The sequence below is a fragment of the Psammomys obesus genome, unplaced genomic scaffold (genome assembly GCF_907164565.1).
Source record: "Psammomys obesus unplaced genomic scaffold, mPsaObe1.curated_primary_1811, whole genome shotgun sequence".
In the NCBI taxonomy this organism is placed as follows: Eukaryota; Metazoa; Chordata; class Mammalia; order Rodentia; family Muridae; genus Psammomys; species Psammomys obesus.
This window is the reverse complement of record NW_026596040.1, coordinates 16,706,696-16,729,242: the sequence shown is the minus strand read 5'-3', so window position 1 is coordinate 16,729,242 and position 22,547 is coordinate 16,706,696. Positions and strand designations below refer to the sequence as shown.

At 41.4% G+C, this 22,547-nt stretch overlaps 1 protein-coding gene across 1 annotated transcript; it reads left to right on the top strand.

Moving 5' to 3' along the window:
* The first annotated feature begins 16,011 nt into the window (after positions 1-16,011).
* Positions 16,012-16,407, top strand: LOC129688021 (ataxin-7-like protein 3B). The gene has a single exon (XM_055622752.1). It carries the CDS (start codon positions 16,012-16,014, stop codon positions 16,303-16,305), a length of 294 nt encoding a protein of 97 aa, XP_055478727.1. The 3' UTR covers positions 16,306-16,407.
* The last annotated feature ends 6,140 nt before the right edge of the window (positions 16,408-22,547 follow it).

Below are 22,547 nucleotides of genomic sequence, written 5' to 3'. Positions count from 1 at the left end.
AGACATGATGGTGTTCAATGACCATTTGCTCCATGTCTGAAGAACTCCTTTGCAAGTTAGTTGACAGGGAGGTAATAAGGAGTGGCCACACCCTAAAATTTGGAAGCCAGTAGGCAGGGAACGCGTTGGTCCACAAGTGTGTGGCTTTCTTGTTTGTTTAATACAGTTGTCTATCTGCTTGTGTCGTAAGACCAGCACATCTCTTATTCTTATTAAAACCTGAATTAAAACCTGAGTTTCATCGGCCTATATTATACACATACCCAGAATATAAGCATTACATGGGTTGGGGAAGGAGGAACGCAGATTTAATAAACTCAAGTTAGCAGTGCTCACCTGCAGTGCCTGGGAGATTTTGCAGTGCTATTTCTTTATGCCAATGGTGTAGATTAGCGACCCCAAAGGAAGATGACCATGTCACTGTAAGACTGTCAGACAGTCGTTTGATGATGTAACAAAAATTCTTCTGTGCTTAATACTTTCTCACTGTTGTTGTATACCTACCCAGCAATTGAGGCAACTGGGGGGGGGGGCAGGATATTAAGCCAATCCTGTCTTTCTAGAAATCTAAACATTTGCTGTAAGGGAGACTTCTCAAGCAACAAAGCGAGCAGTAAAAACCAGAACTGAACAAGAAATGAAAACGAGAAGGTGCAATTTTCAGTGTGCACATCAGATATCATTTTTGCATAAGAAATAAATTCCTCTGGCTTATTTTGTAATTAGCTTAAGCAAGTGCATTCAGGGGCTAGGAACACAGATTTACGGGAACTGAATTACCTAAAAGGTTCCCGAGCCTGGCCTATAAATCACAGCCAATGCCATGATTAACACCCAGCAAAGCACTGTATCGTTTGGCATGGAGACACCTTCACCAGAGCGTGGATGGGGAGGGGAGCCCCTCAAGCATCCCACCCAAGCAGGCAGACACATCTCAAGGACCGCAAAGCCTTGCTGAACTCAGGGAAGTAAGTTATATCAATGTGCTAAGCACTTAACGTCTTGTCAGGCACCTCTTTTGACTTCCACCAAGTGCTCCCAGCTGCTCACATTGCCTCCATTTGATGGTCACTCTGGGACCTGCCTGACGTTGAGAAGCATGCTATTAGAGAAGTAAATTTTATCCTGAAGATTGGTCAAGGAAGAATGTAAACTCTGGGATGCTGGAGTCAGTTCATAAAATTGAAGATTTGGCCACGTACCGGCAATTACACAGGCGGATTCATGGAGGACCCTTGGCCAGGGGGTTTTGGGTTCCATTATTGCTCTGGGTTAAATTATGCTCTAAAGTCATTTCTGTGGTCAGGTTCTTTTCGGATACCTCAAGCCAATGCAACCTGTTCTTCTGGAAGGACAGGGAACAGATAGGTTTATGGTTATTATGCTGGAGCTATGGTCAGACTGCTCTCTTCATCTACAAGCTGCATACTGAGGCATAATGAGAGAGGTGCTATGGATCGGGGCTATGGAGATTATGAACCAAGGGTAACGGAGGTGAGTGGCAACAGAGACTGTGCAGAATCCCGGGAATCAGACTCTGGAGACCAGACTCAAAGGTGCAGATTTACTTTCTTGTCTTGTATAACAGCCTTTAAGAGATTGAGACAAACCACTAGTGAGTGTTGGTGGAACTGAATCGTGCGTGGGTTCCTAATTCATCCCAGCTTTGGAATCCGTCTGGAAAATCCTGGAACTAGCAGCACCAGGATGGGCAATAGAGAGAAGATCGGGACAGGATGTCCCTAATCCCTCTGCCCTCACAGAAAAATCTCATACACACCTTTCAACCAGTGCATGTAATGACATCAGCAGGAAATCCACAGTGAATGGAATCAACCTCAAAGGAAGACGTACTGAAAAGACTTCACTGTGCATGTGTGGTTCAAATGATGGGGTGGATTACACGAGAAAGGATTGGACCCTTCTACGTTTGTTCTTGTTGAATGCTAGGGGTGAGATAAAGTATTGAAATCTCAAATGGTTTAAGGTAAAATGAAGTTGTTGTGTCCCCTCACAGATCTGACTATTTGTGAGTTAAATTTGGCAAGTCTAAAGCATATTATCGGGAGGAAAAAAATAGATGAAACAAAACTTCATTATCTTTTCAAATTTTAACATTCCACACAGTTTTAGACAGTTCCTCTCTGGGAAGTTTGGCAATGACAGAGCTGTGCAGATTGATATGACAACTGATCTTTCTTTAGTGGCACTATGTTTTATTTATTGGTTAATTAATTAATTTGGCTTCTTGACACAGGGTTTCATGTGGACTGTGCTGGCCTGGAACTGAGTAGCTGAGGCTGGCTAAGGACTTTCTACCCTTTTGTTTCTATCTTCCCAGTGCCTGGATTACAGAGGGTTAAAGATATGACCACCACATACAACCTACCCCATTTTTATTTTTTAACCAGGCATAGCTTTCCTATCTGTACTATTTTGAAATATAATAAAAAGGACAGAAAAGTGTGTAAAACAGTATCACGCTTCTCATGTTTTCTCCCTGAGCAGTGTCTTGGAAAACCAAGCCTGCCAAGAACAATGTCAGAAACATCACTTGACGACAGTGATAACAACATACCCAGAAGGCATGTTGTCTGACAACAGTGGTGCCAAAAAAGAAATTGCGCTGCCTGTGGAGACTTTGAGTAGTTCACTAAGGAGGTCCATAAGCAACAATAACGGCAGCATTGAGCAGAGCAACTCAAATATTCAACACTGTGGGAGCTTCTGGAGGCTTCTGAGCCATTTTGGCTTAGCTGGGTCACTCCAGGAAAGATCAAAGTCTCACATACTAGAACAATGGGATGTTGGCTGCATCAACACCAGTAGTAATATAGCACTTCCCTGCTTATATCAATTTTGAATTTCATTTTGGATTTTGGTTAATGTTTGGAACCAATTCTATCAGAAGGTACCTGTGTGGAAAACGGGAAAATATAAGTAGCTGGAAGGGACAACAGCTGGCTTCCACTTTGAATAATAGTCTTGCGTTTGTACTAGAGTTGTTTTTTTGTTGTTGTTTTTTGTTTTTTTAGCTAATTTTTATGACCACTGTGTGAGTGTCCAAGTAGATATTTAAGCTGCTTGGAAGATAGCCTGATCATGAATATCTCAGGCCTGAGCTGGAGAATAAGAACAGAATGTCCCCATGCACCAGAGCATTTCTCATCATATCAAATGGCATCTGTGTCCAGAGTACTTGCTACATCAAGTATTCATTCTTGTCAGCTGGCTGGGAGAAGTGCCATCAGGGAATGCTGATGGCAGGTGTGTCTGTGTCTTTGTGTGTGTGAGAGAGAAAGAGACAGAAGCAGAGACAGAGAGAGAATGTTCTCAGCTCTCAAGGGGAATGCAGATTCTCAGAGTGTTTCGTTTTCCTTTTCCTTTATCTTTGAAATCTCACAGAGAGGAAGTTAGGAGGCTCAGAGTAGACTTTGAACCTATTTACATGAGAAATATGAAGAACTGTGTGTAGCGTGGGCTTCCACATGGAGAAAGTCCATGTCTAGGTCATCTGTGTTTTTTATTTTATTATAGGGGGTGGGGACGGGAAGTCTTGATTCTTATGTTCTTGAAGTACATAATCCAGTAGAGAGCCCTGATTTAAGCAAGAAAAGCAATGCATGTACTCAAAGAGGGATCAGAATAGACCATCCTAAAGACGGAAAGCAGCCCAGTAGGGAGTGTCGAGTACAGCCTTCTGGAGGCTCATAGGGAACGGCAAGTGAAGTGTCAGTGACTCCTTGAACAGCCCTGATCCACTCACACAGTGTTGATCCACTAGAGACTCCTACCACACTGGTGAAGTCTCAAAATGGATCTGAGGCCAGGACAGTGACTGCTTCCCCCTTCTTTTTGGAAGTCTCCTAAGGTGACCTTGCTCCCCCCAACATCTCCCATATTTCCTTATACTCACACCAACCTGATTGATTGTTACTGGTGCTTAAGGCTCGAGTGGGATGGTCTGATTGGCCTTTCAATCACTTAAACAGAATCACTAACAGGAAGTCATTTACGTTTTTTTCTGCTGACCTCTATGAAGTATGTCAATAACAACCTCATGTTGGTTATACTCTCCATTGTCCACATGGTCATCCATCTAGATCCTGAACCATATATACATCTTAGGAACCAGGGGAAAAGCTCGCTCTCAAGGTTCCCTTTGTCTGGACTTGGTACCATTAGGTTGATCATAATGATATGTAGAAACAATAAGAACATTCTCCCTTCTACCCTTTACTATATTTCCTCACACGAATCCTCTAACTTGAAAAGGACCATTATTATAAACATTTATTTATGTTTTTACGATTAACTCTTACTAAGGCCCCCACATGTCAGTATTATAGAATCTTTCAAATGCAGGTATCATTCAGGCAGAATAGTGCCTGTTGCCTCACTGATCACTCCAATTCCCATATCCAGTACATATCCACTCTCGTTCGTTCACATTGTTTCAATGTGGACCAGTGGGTGTGTTCAGGATCATGCTCTGACGGAGGAATATGGGGTCTTGGGATCCCTCCATCTCCTGGATCTAATGTAGCAGGGTTTCCCACTAGATCTTCTGCATTTACCTGGAGTTGAGCAAAGAAAATATGTCTGAAGGTTTGTTCAGGTTCAATAGCGAAGCACATAGCTGAAAGGTTTTGCTCAGACATTGTTCTAGTAACCTCTTAATTGTCAAAAAGTATAAAAGATGCCATATTCCCAAAATGTCTAAAAGTAGAATGGAATAGAAATAAGCCCTATGAATTTAAGACTTCGCCTCTTGCCACAATCTTGTCACAGTCTATTAACTGAGTTTGACATAACTGCTAGTGGGTGTCATAATAGTGAGAATTAAAAAAAAAAAAATCCTGCAGACAAGCAATGAGCTTCCGTTTCAGAAGTTAAACATCTTCCATTCAACATTGCTCTTTCACTGTTACAGTTTTTACTTTTGCAGCACAAGAGATCCAGCCTAGGGCCTAAGCAAGTGCTTCAACAACTGAGCCATACCCCAAGATCAAGTTGCCTTTTATGTAAAATGCTAATCATTTTCCAAGAATATGAGTGTCCACTATGGTAGAAAGCAATGATCAGATAAGAAATTATGTTGTATACCTTCAATCCCAGTACTCAGGAGGCTGATGCAGGACATCCATGCTTTAAAATCAGACTGACCCTATCAAAAAACAAAGAAAGAATGGGGGCAGCAGGGAGGGTCCTGGGTTTAAGTCAGAGGGAACAGTTTTTGAGACTGTAATTACATTATTTCTCCTTTTTTTTCTCCTTCCAAATCCTCCCAAATGCCTCCCCATGCTCTCTTTCAAATTCATGACTTCTTTTTTGTTAATTATGTTACATGCATATATATGTGCATATATACATATATGTATATATTCCTAAATATAACCTGCTAAGTCTACACAATGCTATTTGTATGTATGTTTTCAGGGCTGACCATTGGTATTAGATAGCCAATCAGTACGCTTTTTCTTGCAGAGAACTAGTTCTTTCACTCTGAGCATTCCCTAGTTGCCTATAGTTCTTTGTATGGGTTGAGACCATCTGGGTTTTCCCTCTCCACTTTGGCATGTCTATTGCTGTTGTCTTTGTTCTGCCCGTGTTTAGGTAGGTATCTTCTTCTGATGTCACAGTAAGACAGTGTCCCAGCAAACTCCCTGACCCTTTGTCTGTAAAAAGACGACTGTACCTAAGGCTCAGGGAAAATTTCGCAAGAGAGGGCAATGCCAATAACCTATATGTTCTTGGGGTCTCTTAGCAAACCATGACCAATATCTCAAAAATGAGCTTCTTGTTCTTGGTCTTAGAATTTTTTGTTAAGTTGTCTTTGGCTCTTGGAAGAAGAATTGTTAGTCCAGATAAGAAAAGTTTATGTAAAGTGTATATATGTGCTTACACATATTATAGGGATTTTTTACATTAATAGTTAATGATATGATTCCTTATGACACTTTAAACACCCTTATTGCTATTTTGCCTCTCTGTGTTCATCTCCTTCTCCATCCCTAAGCGAAAACCTCCCTCTTTGTCACACCTTCCGGTCACTCGTACCCTCTATCCTCATCTCTATTGATCCTCCACACCCCATACCCCAGAAATGTCCCCTTTTTCTTTCCTGCTGTTTTCAGGTACCCTAGGATATGTCCCACATCCTAAGACATGGACCTAGGAACCTCCAATGAGAGGGAACATGTGGTGTTTGTCTTTCTGAGTCTGGGTCAACTCACTGATACGATCTTCTCTACTTATATCACTTACCTTCAAAGTTCATGGAAGCTGTGGGAGAGTCCTGGGTTGAAGTCAGGGGAGCTTTCTGAAGATAATTAATGAATGGGGGCTAGAGAGATAGCTCCATTGGCACAGTGCTTTCTGCCCATGCATGAGTACATAAGTTCAGACCCCAGCACCCTATAAAAAGACAGATGCAGTAAGCTCCGGAATCTTAATGAAGCAAGCAGAATGATCTCAGGGAGCCTAATGGCCAACCGGTCTAGCCAATCATTGAGTTCCAGGTTCAGTAAAAGACCCTGTGTCTAAACAAAGAAAGACAGAAACAAACAAACAAACAAATAAATAAAAAGTAGAAAATGACTGAGGAACACACCTAAATTTGACTTCTGGCCAATTGATCTCATACAAACCCCCTTCATACACACACACACACACGCACACACACACACACACACACAAACACACACTAAGATGTGCATATATATGCACTAAAAAATTAAAATTCTTACCTAGTTACAATATAATGTTAATGCCTTTAGAAAGCCTTACCCAACACAAATATGAATATGAAAATGAGTGAGAGTATAGGCAAGCATCATTGAGGAAAGATGAATACCCTGGTCTAGAAACACCACTGAGGGCTTTGAAGGCAATCCTGGTCTACATGTTGACACAGCAATGGTTTGAAGGACATGAGACCTGTCCAATGGCATAGACCATGTGTTCAGAAGGGCCCTCCCTCTTGAAGGCCTTAGTAATTCTAAACATAGGACTCCACATTTCATTTTGTACTACGTTCCACAAACCGCAGCCTGTCCTGGCCATCTGATCATACACACAGATGATGAGATAAATCAGCCTGAGATGTGCCTTTAAAATCTACTGAGAAAAGGCTTTCAGACCCAGTCCCTCCAAGGTCTCCACAAGATGAAAACAGGGAATTAAGTAGATTCTCAGCCACCCACCTCTTTTCATCAGATGCTGGAATGTTGAAAGTCAATTCTCTACCACCTTGATACTGCAATGAAATGCTGGCTGCAATGTGATGAAGGGGAAGACTCTGTTATTAACTGCGAGACCGGCACAAATGGAACTTCTTGAAGCATCAGCTCATTGATCTGTCGTATTGAGATAATCAGACATTTATTTTAATTGTATTAAATAATACCTGAAAATCCTTTTTCAACTCCTTTATATAAAGTGGGGGCAGCATATGAGTTTACAAATCTATTTTAAACAACTTTCTTTGTCTTAAATATACTTCTTTTAAAATGTAAATGTACATGAATTTGAGATCAACTGTATGGGTGTGAGCAAAGAAACAATACTGCATATTTTATTCCATCCTTCTGGGCTATTTGCTGATTATAGGCCTTATATGACAGGCATTATTAATAACATGGTGTTGTCAATTCAGTAGAAATATTAAAATTAAATGAGCAAGATACCAGTCAAATGTGGTTTTTTCCAGAATGTTAATTAAATGGCAGGCAGTACATCAAATGGTGAGAAACATCAGTTTCCCAGTACTCAGAGTGAAAGAAAGGCTGCATTCCTGGGTATAGATACCTCTGCAGGGTACCTGTGGCCTCTCAGCAACTGAACTCTCAATTAATTTCAGGAACCTGGATCCTTTCTCAATTTTTAAAAGGAGGGTAGGTTCCACTGGTCTGTTGCCCTTGGTGTTGAATCTTAAGCCACAAAAACAAAAATAGAAGTCCCCTACAGAGAAAATGACCCCCTTCCTAGAGCACAGGACCCCTGGTTTTGTCCTCATGGGTCCTGTCTGGTTTAGTCCAGTCTTTCCCATATTCCCAAGCTTTTCCCAAACCATGGCAACAGCATCAAATCCCTTGTAGTTTGGAAGAAAAGAGATGGAAAAGTGAATCTGAGGAATTTGAGGAGGAGAAAACGTCTTCCAAAGAACTGAATCCTATGGGGCACCAACCTAATGTCAGCTTTTCAGTGGACCTGTGCAGACCTGTGTCTGCAAGACCTGGGATCTGAGGACCTGAAGGAATGGGGGGGCGGGGAAGGGGAGACTACAGTGGAATGCTGGAAACAGCCTTACTTCGGTTTCAGTGCACATTTATGAACAAATGTACCAAAGAAAGCAGTGATCCAAAGAAGGCTGCCTGAGTTCAGAAAAACACGAAAATAAACTTCAGTAAACACGGACGAAATATTAACAGAGCAGTCTTTGCCCAGGACTTTCTCAGGAGAGACCAATTTAAACACAATTGCCCAATACATACTGTAGATTATATCTGGGAAAGCCCAAAAGCAAGGCAGAAGACCATATCCAGATTCAAAGGTACACTGGCCAGATTGGGTTCCATGGCTATGTTCTGATGCTCAGCACAAATAAATGTGTCTTATAAATGGAATGTAAGTGTTTGTCACAGGAGGATAGGAGAATCATGTCTAAGAAGCATCCAGGGAAAAAATGCACCTGAGGTAAAAGGCCCTCTGCCTTTTTTTCCTGGAGCTTTTTTCATAGTTCCCCCAAGGCACTGTTCACCACGCTATCACTCGTTTGACAGTGTTCCAACACCTAAAAATCCCCATGCTTGCTGAGGCCCCATTTTCTATAGTTCCACTATGTGGTGGAACAATGGGTCTTTGCACTTAATGGATGCCTCAGATTTCCCATGGCTGAGGACAACTTGGTCACAAATAGAAGAGGCAAAACCGTTGGTTCTTTGTAGAAATTGGTGCACGGTCAGCTTATTTAAATTTCAGGTTCAATTTTACAATGCCCTTCTTTTCCTGTCTTCCCCTTGTTTAATGACTTGCTTCATGCACTTGGTAGACCTGAGGTAGCATGTGATTCATATGAAATTGATGTGGTATTAAAGACTTGAAAGGGGAAGAGAAAGTAAAATGAGGACAGCAGTAAAAATATCTAATTTTTAAAAAATTAGTATTGATAAAACTTATTGGGTTGAGTGTTATAGAATTGAATATCTTGGGTCTCTTATCAATCTGTTGATTTAAGTGTTATCTACTGTAATCATTATTACCCAAATTTTCTAGGAAAAATAGAATCTCAGCAAGGCTAACAGCCTTGTCTAAAGCTGCACAGTTTATGCCTGAAAAGGGAGGAACAGGAGCTGGGTGCAGGAGTCCTTCTTATACTACAAGAAGACATTAAACAACCTCTGAAAGCCAGAAGAAGAAAACAGGAAACAACCTTGGAACCTGCCACAGAGGGCCTCTGAAAGCCTCTGCCATGCAGACTGTCAAAGCAGATGCTGAGCCTGATGGCCAACTGTCGGGTAGAGTGAATGGAATTTTATGTAAGAAGTGGGAAATAGTAAGAGCTGGAAAGGACAGGAACTCCACAAGGAGAGCAACAGAACCAGAAAATTTGAACACAGGGAACTTCCCAGAGACTCATACTCCAACCAAGGACTATCCGTGGAGATAACCTAGAACCCTGACAATGCAGCCACTTCTGATGAGAACTGATAGACTAAGATCAGAAAGAAGGAGAGGAGGACCTTTCCTATCAGTGGACTTGGGGTGGGGCATGCATGCAGAAAGGGGGGGAGGGTGGGACCGGGAGGGGAGGAGGGAGGGGCTTATGGGAAAATACAAAATGAATAAAGTGTAATTAATAAAAGTTTAAAAACATGGAAAAAAATCATGAGATTGGGCAATAGCATCTTTCAGTTGCATCCAGGGTTATCAAAGAAGAGATACATAAGCACTTAGACAGTTTTCTGGTTAATTTGACCCATGGGCAGAGCTAGAGGAAATTAGCCTGTCCTTTACCCACAGCCTTGGTGCTTGTTGGTTGCTGCCTTGCTTTGAAGTCAGTGAAAACACTGCCGGGTGGAGAGGAGGTTGATGCTTCTAATTCTTCTTCCTTCTTCAGAAGGTGATTTGACTGTGAATGCAACCCTGCAAATCCACTGCTCCAGGCTTCTGTTCTCGCAGCTACTGTTCTCACAATAGCATCCACCCACGCCGTCACAAGGCAATGTGTAGCTCAAGCATTAAACATAAATTACACTTATTTGCACTCTGTTTCCATTCTTACCATCTGATGGTTCCCCTTTCACAGAATTAACAGACAATCTACTGCTCTCATCTCTGGATCTTGACTGCAATATAAAAGGACAGCATTAAGCTGTTAAAACCCTCGGAGTCTAACAAACAATTATAAGACAATGCCAGTTAACAAGAGTCTGTGGCTTTGTCAAAGTTTCAAATGAAAATTCCCCATGATACTGCTGGAGGCGGAGACAGTGTTGCTCTTACTGCCTCTGCCACACCCAGGCCCCACATAGGCCCCTGTAGGGTGCAGACAGTCACCACACAGTGAGGGCAGAATAAACACAGGGCTACAGACAGACCTAATTGCTCTATCCACAGGCACCTTCTTTCTGAGATTTGCCTTGTTGATGCTGGTAGGAGAAATTGTCAATTGTAATTGGCTTTTGTTTACAAAATCTTCTCACAGGGCCGTTTTCATAAATTGAAAATTTATCCGATCAAATTTCACCAGCAGCCAACACTACTGATCTGTGATTCAAGTCAGGTGTTATGCCAGGTTACACGTGGTTCTGACCTGAGGAAAAATCGCTGTCTCTACAGGGCTTTGTTCTTTCTGCCCTGACTTGGCTCCTGCGGTACTGCTGGCTACCAGCTGGCTGCCTTCACAGAGTCCATCCAGAATGCACTGACTCTGTGCGAGGAAATGTGGGATTGATGATGCTAAAGAAAATCATTGGCTTTTAATAACCCTGCTACTTATACCCATGCTTTTTCTTCTCACGCCTTTTCTGCTTATTTCTTATAAACTTCAAGGTCAATTTAATTTTTCTACTTCATTACTTTGGTGCAGAACTCTAAGCTCTGGAACTTTTTTCTCCAGCAGACACTGGCAGGTGGCATACGTGCCAGGCAGGAGGAAAGGGTCACAGACCTTGCTTTTATTCTCTTCTCAGCTTCTCCTCCAGGCCTGTCTTGATTTCCTTACATCTTTAGCCTATTTTCAAGACTTCTGTAATTCCCATGGCTCATCCGCTTGAACTCCACATTACACATTGTTAATGCCAAATGAATGTTTTTTGCCGTTCTTGTTGCCATGGCTCTCTTACCGGGTCCGCGTGCACATTAGGAAGTCCAATGGTGGATTCTCATTTCTTTGAATAGCTCCACAATTTCATGCACCTACCATAAAAACAAGCAAATTGACACCCTGCCAGGAGTAGCCAGAGGAGATCTTAGAAGAGAGTTCATAATGACACTGTTGCCATATTGCATGCCTGTAAATAATTCATTAAGTCAACCACCCTTTTGTTTTAAGCAAACACAAGCAGATGCCTTTCTAAATTGGATGCAGACAACAGTCTTCAGGAAAACATTATTGTAATATGACACTTAAAAAGAATAACAGATTTGCTTTATTGATTTTTGCAGCAGTAATATACCACGATTACTTCTGTTACCCATTTTATCTCTCTCGTGGGCTTTGTCCTCTGCTCTTACTGTTTTATACTTACATGAACGTGTGTGAAATTTCACTGTTAATATTAATAGTGTGGAAAAGTAATAACATCAATTCACAACCAGTGAAGCAGATCTGGGTGATTTTCCTCCAGGTCTATTATATTAGAGACACAGTCAGAACCTTGCTGAGTTTTAAAAAAATAATAATTATTACTATTATTAATTATTACTGTGTATGTTTGTGAAAGTCTGTATGTGTCTGGTTGAATAGGTCATGAACTTGTATGGAGGTCAGAGGCCAACTTGCAGTAGTGAGCTCTTTCCTTTCTCCATGTAGGTCGTAGGGATAGAACTCATGTTGTTTCAGGTTGGGCTGGACAATTGTGCCAACTTCCTGATGACTCTTTAATTTACAAGAATCTGTGTCACTAGATTATTTAAGGAAATGTAACAATGTTTCAAAGATAAGAATTTCTTCTGTATTCAAAGGATAATTAAGTTATTGCCTTTCAAACACTGTATATGGTAGGGGTCAACTAAAAATTAAAGCCAAAACTTGCTGTTGACATTTTCTAAAGGCAAAATTTGTCTGTGATAATAGAAAATTTTGCCTCCTGAATTGCTTATTTACTTATTTATTAGTGTCTCATATTGTTCCAAGAAGTATGGTAGTCAATTCACCCTATAAAATGCACTAAAACATGAAGTCAATATACTGATTCAAATAGACGAACATAGTGGTTCATAGCCTTAGCTATGTATTAGAGTCACATGTTGGGGATTTAAAAAGGTATGTGTCTCGTGTTTTCAGGGTTTTAGTGTAAATGCCCAAATGGGTCCCAGATAATTTATTCTGTAAGAATTGCCCATAAAACTTCTGTGTGCAGCCACACTGAGACTATTGAACTCCCCATTGAGGAGAAACTTTCACTTTTTTAAAGAATATTTATAACTGGAAAACTTTGAGTATATAAAGATACCTATAAAATTATGGAAAGCTAGAACAGGAAACAAATTTTGATATATGACTTGATATATATAGAGAGAAATCCCCGAATAATTCAGGTATTAGCAATAAGCTTTCATTTGGAATCCATTATTCCACAGAATTCTGGCCTGGTTTTCATTCTATTATACTAGGATTGACCGAAGTTGGAGTACACACACACACACACACACACACACACACACCACTCACTCATATACATGCTGTTCGCTCTAAGTCTAATCCAAAGAGGTCAGCATAGAGAGACAAATCAATCCAGGGCTCTAAGCAACAAGGGCCTAAGATTAGATGTGAGAGAACAGAGAGAAGCAGCCTCCAGAAGGCTGAAAACATATAATGTTGGCTATACAAGTAGATTCTGAATAACACTATGCAGCTATAATGGTTGGTTTCAATGTCAACTTGCCACAAATTAGAATCACCTGAGGAGGGAGCCTCACCTGAAGAAACGTCTTGATTACAATTGGAAGCTCCACCCTGATTGTGGGCATCGCTTTCTGGTAGCGTCCAAGATAAAAAGCAGAAGAAAGATTACCTCACCTTTTGCTGATTGGCCTTCCCTCTTGCCCCCTGACATAACTGGTCCTGTGGCTGCTACTGCTGACTCATTCCTAGAGAGAGGAAAGAGGTTTGCAAGCTTTCATTGTAGACTGGTGGCTTTGCAGAAAATTACCAGGCTGGGTCTGTTGCAGCACACAGCCCTGTGGACCAAGCAACTACCAGCTGTCTGCCCTCTACTCCCAGTGAGAAACAGCCATTGTGGGTCTACTCCAAATGCTAAGTTACCCAGCCTCAATGACAGAGTAACTACCTGGTTCTCAGGATTCACATGTGGTTCTGATGTTACTATTTGAGTGCTGACTTAATAAATTCTTTTATATTCGTCCTATTGGTTCCATTCCTCTGGAGACTTCTGACTAATTCAAAATGCAAGGGAGAATTACTGGGGTAGGGAAGGCGCTAAGGAATGGGGAAAGGAAGGAGTGATTTAACAGCTCTTCATAGAGCTCCAATTAGGCTAGGTCCCAGGCCCAGGCCCAGGCCCAGCTCTCATCCTCACACTGGTTCTCTTTCAACAACAGCCTGCCAGAGAAATTACAGCTGCATTCTCTATTGATCCTCTGAACTGCACTGTAGAGACAAGTGGGTGTAGCAATGAATGAACCACCAGAACTTTTAGAAAAGAAAAGGTAAGCTTAAACCTCTTGTACTAAACTTTTAGCAAGCAATGCTCACCCTGCTTGTCATTGCTTATCTTAGCTCCAAGTGAACCCAGAAAGCAGCTTGGGGCCCTAAACTGACTATAGGATCAGAAAATAAATGTAGCGATGACAAAACATACAGTTTGTTGTCTTTCCTGAGCCCAAAGTTAATAAATGCTGATGGGTAAAGACTTCGTAGAACATTTGGTTAGATATCTTTCTCCCTCAAACCCTCATAGATGTTTTGAGTCCACACTGATCAGGCTTTAAGTGAACTCAAAGTTAAAACTAACTACAATGAGAGACAGTTAGCTGTTATTATTTCTCCCTTGGTTGGCTAGACACACAGTTTTTAGTCCACGGCTCACATCATCCTGTATAGAGCACAGTTTTCACACCCACTTCAATTTAAAAACCTCAGCAATGTCGACCCAAATCATAATTCTCAGCCAACTGTGAGTGGCCATGGTCTAGACAGATTCAGCATGTTCCATCATGAAAATGGTTATGTGAGATTTCATTAGTTACAGAAGAAAGAAAGTAAAAAATCGTGGCAATTGCCAAATGTATTGCTGGGAATCAGAGGTGAATGGAATATAGAGATGCAGGGAAAACACCCCTGTGGCTCTCAGATGCTCTCTAATAATTGGGCGTGTAGATTAACTGTATTTAGCAGTCTGCTAATGCATTCTAAAGATTTTATTTAGTAGTCAAAAGGATGTTAGATCAAACACAGGGGTGGATGGTGATTGACCACTAATGGGATTACAGACAGTCCAAGATAACCCAGATCTGCTACATTTAGATTTCCACAATCACCAAGCTCTAACCAGTCATTCCGCTTTGTAGCGTGCACAACACCAATGTAACTTTTCCTCGGGAAACTTAAGTTCACAGCGGACAATGACTAATTGCCATTTACAAATGACAATTCACTACTCATTTCCCAATCACCCTCTTGGCTCCTTCCTACGGGGTTTATACCATTAAAAATGCCTTTCACCCTCTGGTCGACATTTAGTTCTTTTTTGCTCTAGGGGTCACCTCACTGGAAGGTGAAATTTCCAGTTCTCTGGTAACAGTCTGGACAAAAAGAGGTCAGAGGTGAGGTTGAGAATAGTCAGGAAGATTACAGTATTAACAGTAGAAGCTGACATCTCTTCCTGGAATTCGTGGTATGCTTCCTACATTTTCAAGAGTTTTAAAATATGGATTGTCTCAGGTGTAAGCAGAGACAAGATGGCATGCCTGGCTCGAGGCAGATGGGCGTGAGGTAAAGGGAACAAATGTTGATAGCCAAGATAGATCTAAAGGGAAATTGATGCCTAATAAAAATCTTTTGGGACACCCCAGCAAAGGGAAATTCTAACCAGATGTTCTGATTATTGCCATCAGTGACTAGATTGGAACATTAGTGCGGGGTTTATGGGTTCCCGCATGGTGCTTACAACGAATACCAGATGGCTCTCCTGACCCAGACGGCTAAGGAAACATTGGCCTCTTCCTCATTTTTCACATCCCGGCCATGAACATGGAACAGGCTAAAAAGAAGAATTTGAAAGATTTGCTGCTACTGTCATTCCAATGCTTTTGTGATACTTCAGTTGAATTAGTGAGATTTATCATTCTACAGGCTCCACATCTTAGTGTTTTTGATATCAGTTTAATAAAACATTTTATCTCCTTCTGTTTGAAGTGCCTTGTAGGATTTGTCTGAGAAACAATAGGTCCTAGAATCAGAGTACTGGGTTAAATTACTAAAGATGATTGAGAAAGACAATGAGATGGGCTCAATAATTGTTCTTTGGATATGTGCTTTATTATCAAAAGTTCTTGAGCCAGCGAGAGGAAGCAGCCAGAACGGCAGGGTGAGGCTCTGAGACGGTTTGGCGGTGTGAGTCGGTCCCGGGTGCAGCCTAGAATCCCGAACGTGAGTGCTGTCAGAGCCGACCGAGCGTTGGGGCTCCCGGCCGTTGCTGTCGCCGCGGAGGCAGCCGTTGCCGACCCAGAGGACGCGGCCCGGAGAGGCCTGCAGGCCTAGCGCGGCCCGCCAAGCCCGCCGAGTACCACCAGCGCACCCTGCCCAGTCGCTTGCCGGTTAAGATGGAGGAGATTTCATTGGCCGACCTGGATATTAGCAAGCTAGAGGCCATCGCCCAGGAGATCTATGTAGACCTGATAGAGGATTCCTGCCTGGGATTCTGCTTTGAGGTGCACCGGGCAGTCAAGTGTGGCTACTTCCACCTGGAGTTTGCAGACACTGGTAGCGTGAAGGATTTTGGCATTCAGCCAGTGGAAGACAAAGGAGCGCGCCACCTCCCGCTTTGCCTTCCTGGAGAATCTGACAGCGGGCCCCAGACAGTGGAGCTGCAGCGTTCACCTCCAGAATTCCAGTAGTCACAACATGAGAGAGGGCGACAGTGACCAGGACAATAGTATAGACTGGTCCCGTGGCTTTGGAGGAGTAAGCTAAGTTGGAGAGAGAGAGAGAGAGAGAGAGAGAGAGAGAGAGAGAGAGAAAGGAAAAAGAAAAAAAAATCGCAAACAAAAGTCCTGTTTCCCCTTAAAGATCTTAGTATTAACAAAAACACCAAAAGAGGAGAATTTAGGAATTCGGATCCATTTGACAGGGTACCCAGTGCCAGCTGACTCTGAAATACTGGACAGAGAAAGCCCACAGGCATCATGCTGTTTTTTGAGCTCTGTAAATACATCTGGATATACAGGATCCCTGTACTGCCCTCAGTACACACGTGAGCAGCTGAGAACCCAGCATATAAAATTCTTTTGTTTCTCAGATTTTGCATCTGCGTGATGTCAAGGGCTTCCTGCAAAGTTTGGATGCTGTTGATGGTGAGGCCACAATCAGCTACAGTGGACTGCTCCTCTGATTTCTGAGCCTACAATTGGGTCTCTTTGATACAAATAAAAGTCAGGTACGAGACTCGGATACTAAAAATATGAATTCCCATTTGAATTTGGTAGGGAGCCCTTGTGACTTTGTCTACAAGAAGATCAGAATCACCTGTTTTTCCAAAGGTCCAGCATTTTCAGTGATTTCAACTGATGTGGGGACAAGGCCTTGCCTTTGGCTCATCAAAGCCCCCTCTTTCCATCCCACCTAGTGGCAAAGGTTTGGCAGAGGACAAGGTGGTTTACAAACAGCTGAAGATTTTGTTTTGATGCTGTGAGGATGAAGTATACCTTCACAAACCATCTCCACCTGAAGTTTCATGTCTTGAATTATAAACTGTGGACCTAAGTTTGGTGGGACAGTCTTTTCCTACTTTTGAGTTACGGGTGATGTAACCAGCCCATGGGTCTGACTTGATTATTATGCCAGGTCATTATCCTCGAGCGTTACCACTGAACTGTAGAAGGGTGTCATGGCCAAGGAGGAGGCTGTTTGAAAATTGAGCCAGGAGGGAGCTTTTTCTGTCTACCGTCAGTAATGTGAATGAGTTTAATGCTAAAAGCCCTGCACAGGCCTGCCTGGTATGGTTTCAGAATCCTGTCCTTAAATTGGGCAGTCAGACCTCTGCTATGGTGAATAAGACTGTCACCATCTTCTCTGCCCTCAACAAGTGGCAGTATATCCCTTTGTCGTCCTTGACATCTGGGGTTGTCTTCTTTTTGGTGGAAGTTGGGGGAAAGACCGCCAAGATTTCCTGACTTTGGAGGCTGGGTTAGAAGTGGATGGGAAGTCAGTGGTATATCAAAACTGTCCTCTGTTTTATCCCTAAGTGGGGGTTTATGGAGGGTGGGAGTCCTGAGATGAGCAGAATAGAAAGGTGCTGCTTTATTTGAAATGTTTTCTTACCTCATTCTGTGCCCCAGTAAAGGGTCCAGCCTCATCTGTCTGGCTTGGCCATGTTCCTGTCCCCTGCTCCACTGCCTATCTGGTGCAGCTCATGATTCCAGATGCTGCTTGCCACTCTAGCTTTTATTTTGACCAGTTTCAATTCATCTTCCAGTGCTCTTGCCTCTGAAGCCTACAGAATTTTCCTTTCTTCATTTGTTTGGTTGTTGCTGTTCTCTTAAGATTTTAAGTTTTTATGTTGTTGGTTTTCTTTTACCTGTTTTTGAAAGACTTGGAAGAGAATCCTCCCATGGCTCCCTCTGTTTGGATTGGAAAGGGAAAATAATCTTTTAATTTACAAGGCAGGGTCATGTCTGTTTCTCTTATAGAAGACTGCCTTGCTAATATATTCCCCTGTTTTGTCATGAGTTGCATCAGTTCTTCCCATTGCTCTTGGATACTGCCTCTTAGGACTTACTGGAGAACCATGAATGCTGGTATACACAAGGATAGAGTTGGTTCTGCTTCACTTTTCTAACCCTAGTGTGTACGACTTCGCAAGAGCTTGTTGAACTTTATGGACTGATTTGGATTACTGTACTCAAGAGTTAAGAAAACCATAGTGATTGGGCCTTGAGACTATTTATTATTGCCTTCTCAGAGTTTTACAGCTCAGGGTTGGGGCCTAGTTACAGTTTGATGGATCCTCAGTCCAAAAATTTTGAGAACTTAAAAAGAATGAAACCTTGGCAGGAGCTAAAAATACTTTTAAAAGATTCCTTGCTATATGAGTTCTTTAAAACCTTCAGTGAATTCTGGAAGAAGCATTCTAAGACTCTTGCCTATTTAAAGTACTTGGGAAACAGGATGTAAGGGAGGAAGGCCATGGCCCAGTCACTCTTGCCTTCTGATAGGGAGCTCAAATGTGACTTGAGTATTTCTTTTTGTCCTTTTCTGGTTAGAACACAGAGATTTGGGTGGTAGTTTGGGGAAATGATTTGCTCATATTACTTCCCTTTTTTGTTACTTTTTTTGTTTTCTGTCTTTATCATTTCCATTAGGGCCATAGCTTCCCACTCTGTGTAGATATAATGTGGGCTCAGTCCAGCTCTGAGGGAACAAACTACTTTTTGGGGAGCTAATGGTCTCTACCAATAGTTGACAGTGGTTAGGAACTCTCCCTTCCCCTACCTTTCCTGTATCAACAGAATTCTATCCTTCTTCAATTAATTGTATTGACCACCCTGTAATCCTATTATGTATCTGAGTGTGTGTGTGTATGGGGAAAAGGGGTTCTTTAAATTTTCTGTGGTTTGTGGTTTTTCTTCCATAAATTAGTTCCCACCACCACATGCCCAGGGGCCTCTGCCTGGCATTGTCGCATGCTGGGATCATTGGGGGAGGGTAGTGTGAAATTCAACACTTTCCTTTGTTTTGGAGATTTCTTATTTTTTAATAAGTAATCCATCCTATACAAATAGCTAATTAACTCTGTTCCCCCTGCCCATATGGCTGCTGGTGTAAATAAAATGCATTTTTCCCATTGCTAAATAGTAATAATAAAATTAAAAAAAAAGTTCTTCCATATATAAGGAGAATCTTTTTATTATCACGTACAAAGGATTTCTTCAATCTACTGGTTCTTAGAGTGATAACTTTCCAGGAAAGGAATTTTTACTTGCTGCATTTGTTATTTTTCTGTTGCTTTGATAAATTACCATGACCAAAGCTACTTTAGAGAAAAAAGTTTAATTTTTGGATAATAGTTCCAGAGGGCTATAGTTGATAATGGCAAGGACAGCTAGCCACAGGTAACAGGAGCAGGAAGTGGCTGGTACATTTTATCCCCACACAGGAAGTAAAGCACACAAGCAGAAAGTAGGTCGAGGCTATAAGCTCCAAGCCCCACCCCCTGACCATACTTTCTCCAGCATGCCCCTATTTCCTAAAGGTTCCATAAGCTCCCCAAATAGTACCACCAACTGAAAGTGTTAAAATACTCATTCAAATCATGACAGTGTCTTAGCTTCTTTTCTGTTTCTATCATAAAATACCCTTAAAGCAATGCAGAAAAGGTTATTTGTCTTACAGTTCCAGAGAGCCAAGTCTATCAGGCAAAGGAAGACATGGCAGTCAGCAGGAAAGGCACAGTGGCAGGGCCAGAAGCTGGTTGCTGACATTTCATCCCCAAACAGGAAGCAGAAAACAGGGAGTAGAGCCAGGACATAATACTTCAAGGCCCTAAGGCCAGGAGTTGTGACACATGCCTTTAACCCCAGTGCTTGGGAGGCTGAGGCAGGTAGATCTCTGTGAGATTAAGGCCAGCCTGGTCTACATAGTGAGTTCCGAGACAGTCAGAGCTATGTAGTGAGACCCTGCTAAAAGTAATAATAATGATAATGATGACGGTGATGATGATGATGATGATAACTCAAAGCCTTCCCCCAGTCACTTCCTTCAGCAAAGCTCCACCTCTTAAAGTTTCCATAACTTCCCAAACAGAAGACCAAGTGTTGAAATACATGAGCCCTTGGGGGACAATTCTCATGTTTACCACCACATGTACCATCAAAGTATCATTATTTGATACCTTGCTAGCTATAGTGATCAGTTTTCTATTACTGTAACATAAAGTTGCCTGAAACAGAACTGCCTGTTTTACAACAGAAAACCATATGTTATTGCTTCTTTCCAATTATTTTGAAAGAATACTCACTGTCTTTGCAGTTTCCCCCCTTCAGAGTTTCCTAGACATCAATCTTTTAACTATTCAGAGTGACATTCAGAATTCCTTATCTGTACCAGCAAGTTTTATTTCACTATATCCAGCTATTTAGAAAAATATTTTAAAAATCCACAATTCATTTTATCCCTGGGTATTAGTAATAGTCTAATCCTGATAGAGTTTGAAATGTTGTAGCTTATGTGAGATCTATGATAACTTTTCTTTTGCAGAGCAGGAAGAACAGCTCTGGAATCTCCTTCGGAATAGTTTAGAGCACTGACCACTCCAGGCTATTTTAAGCCACAGTCAGACTTTATGGGACAAGTGGCAAGAGCTCAGCAGTGTTTTGATTTTTTTTCTAGAATTTCAAACTGATATTTTACATATAATTTAGTTGAAGAAAATCATGTATTTACACTTTCAGAATATATCCAAGGTCATCACTTCCTTTGTAAAATTTTCTCCACCTGTGCCTAAGCTCTTCAATAGCAACAAAAATAATTTTCCATAGAATTGATTAAGCCCCTAAAGGTCTGGAAATAGAAACTTCCTTAGTAAGTTTCAGAGGTTCCCAGACCTACATACAAAATACAGGATGCTTGCTGCATCCTATGACATCCCAGTGCTGAGAAGCAAAGGCAGAAGGATCTGGAGTTCAAAGTCATCCTTAGCTACACAGAAAGTTCAAGGCCAGCCCAAACAACATGAGATTGTATCCCAAATAAACAAATAAATGAAACAAAATCATATCAAAATGCAAAGCCTTATATCTTCTATAGATATGTTCAAAACAACATTATATACAACAGTCTAAAAAATAGAGATAATATCGGTGCTCAAGAATAGGAAGACTAATAAGCAAACTGTAGTATAAATATTAGACAGCACTTTACTGTTGCAAAGTAAAAAAGGACAAATCACCAATGCACCCAGAAATAGGACGATTAAAAGAATATATACTGTACCATTCTGATATAGAATGTTCCAGAGAAATTTATTCTATACTGGGGGAAAAAATCAGAACAGTTTTTACACTTTTGGAGGACTGAGAACAAGTAGAGTCTAGGAAAATTCTAGAACAATGTTTTCTTTGATATATCGCTAGGTTTGCAAGTTTTTTCATCCTTTATGAATACCTGATACAACCAACAAGTACAGAGAAGAGATTTATTTTGACTCAGTTTTAAAGGTTTCAGTCCACGATTGGTTGGTCCTGCTACATTTTTGGCCTTTTGTAAGGCAGAACATTACGGTGGAATGTGTACAGAACAGAGCCACTCTTTTCAAGCCGGAGTACGAAAGCAAAGGAAGGGGCTGAGAGTGCTATCTTATTCAAAGACATGTCTCAGACAACCTGGAGACCTCTCTCACTTAACCTTAACTTCTAAGTTCCACGATTTCTCAATATTGCTGGCCTCCAGGTCTTTAGCAGGGAGGACTTTGGGAAAGACTGAAGATCTAAACCCAGCATTAGAGTTCTCATAACCCAGAAGCATGCTTTCTAACACGCAGACAGGGCCTTTAAGATCTGTGACTTTCAGGTTGTATCCATTTTACATCCTAGGAATAATATTATAAATGAACACTGATCTCCGGGTAATAACATGCATGATGAAGTGCTTAGGGGGAAATGTACTGACATCTGCAATGTAGTTTCAAATGCATCAGAAAAATAAGATGGCTTGATGGATGTCTAGAGGGATGGTTAGACAGATGGAGAGAGGATAAAACAAGAAGAGTGAAATGTTACCATAGAAGGGTGATGGGTACACAGATGTTCACTGTAGTAGTCTTTGAGCTTTGATGCATGTTTGAAGTTTTTCATAATAAAAAACTGGAAAAAAATGGAAAAGAAGGGTTGCTCTCACGAGAAATAGCTGTATAATGCATAAGTGATTTTCTAAGAAACCTTAGCCTCCTGGTGTCTTCTTTCATAATTGAACTATAAGAGCAAATTCACAAAATAACATGTAAGTGTTAATAGTTGCCTGAGAATAATCGAGCTGGATTCCATATCCTCAGAATGTTTATTGAGCCAAAATGGCCAGAAGGTCTCTCTCAATGTAATACAAAAATATTCTTATAATTTATAATTTTGATTATTACTATTTTAAA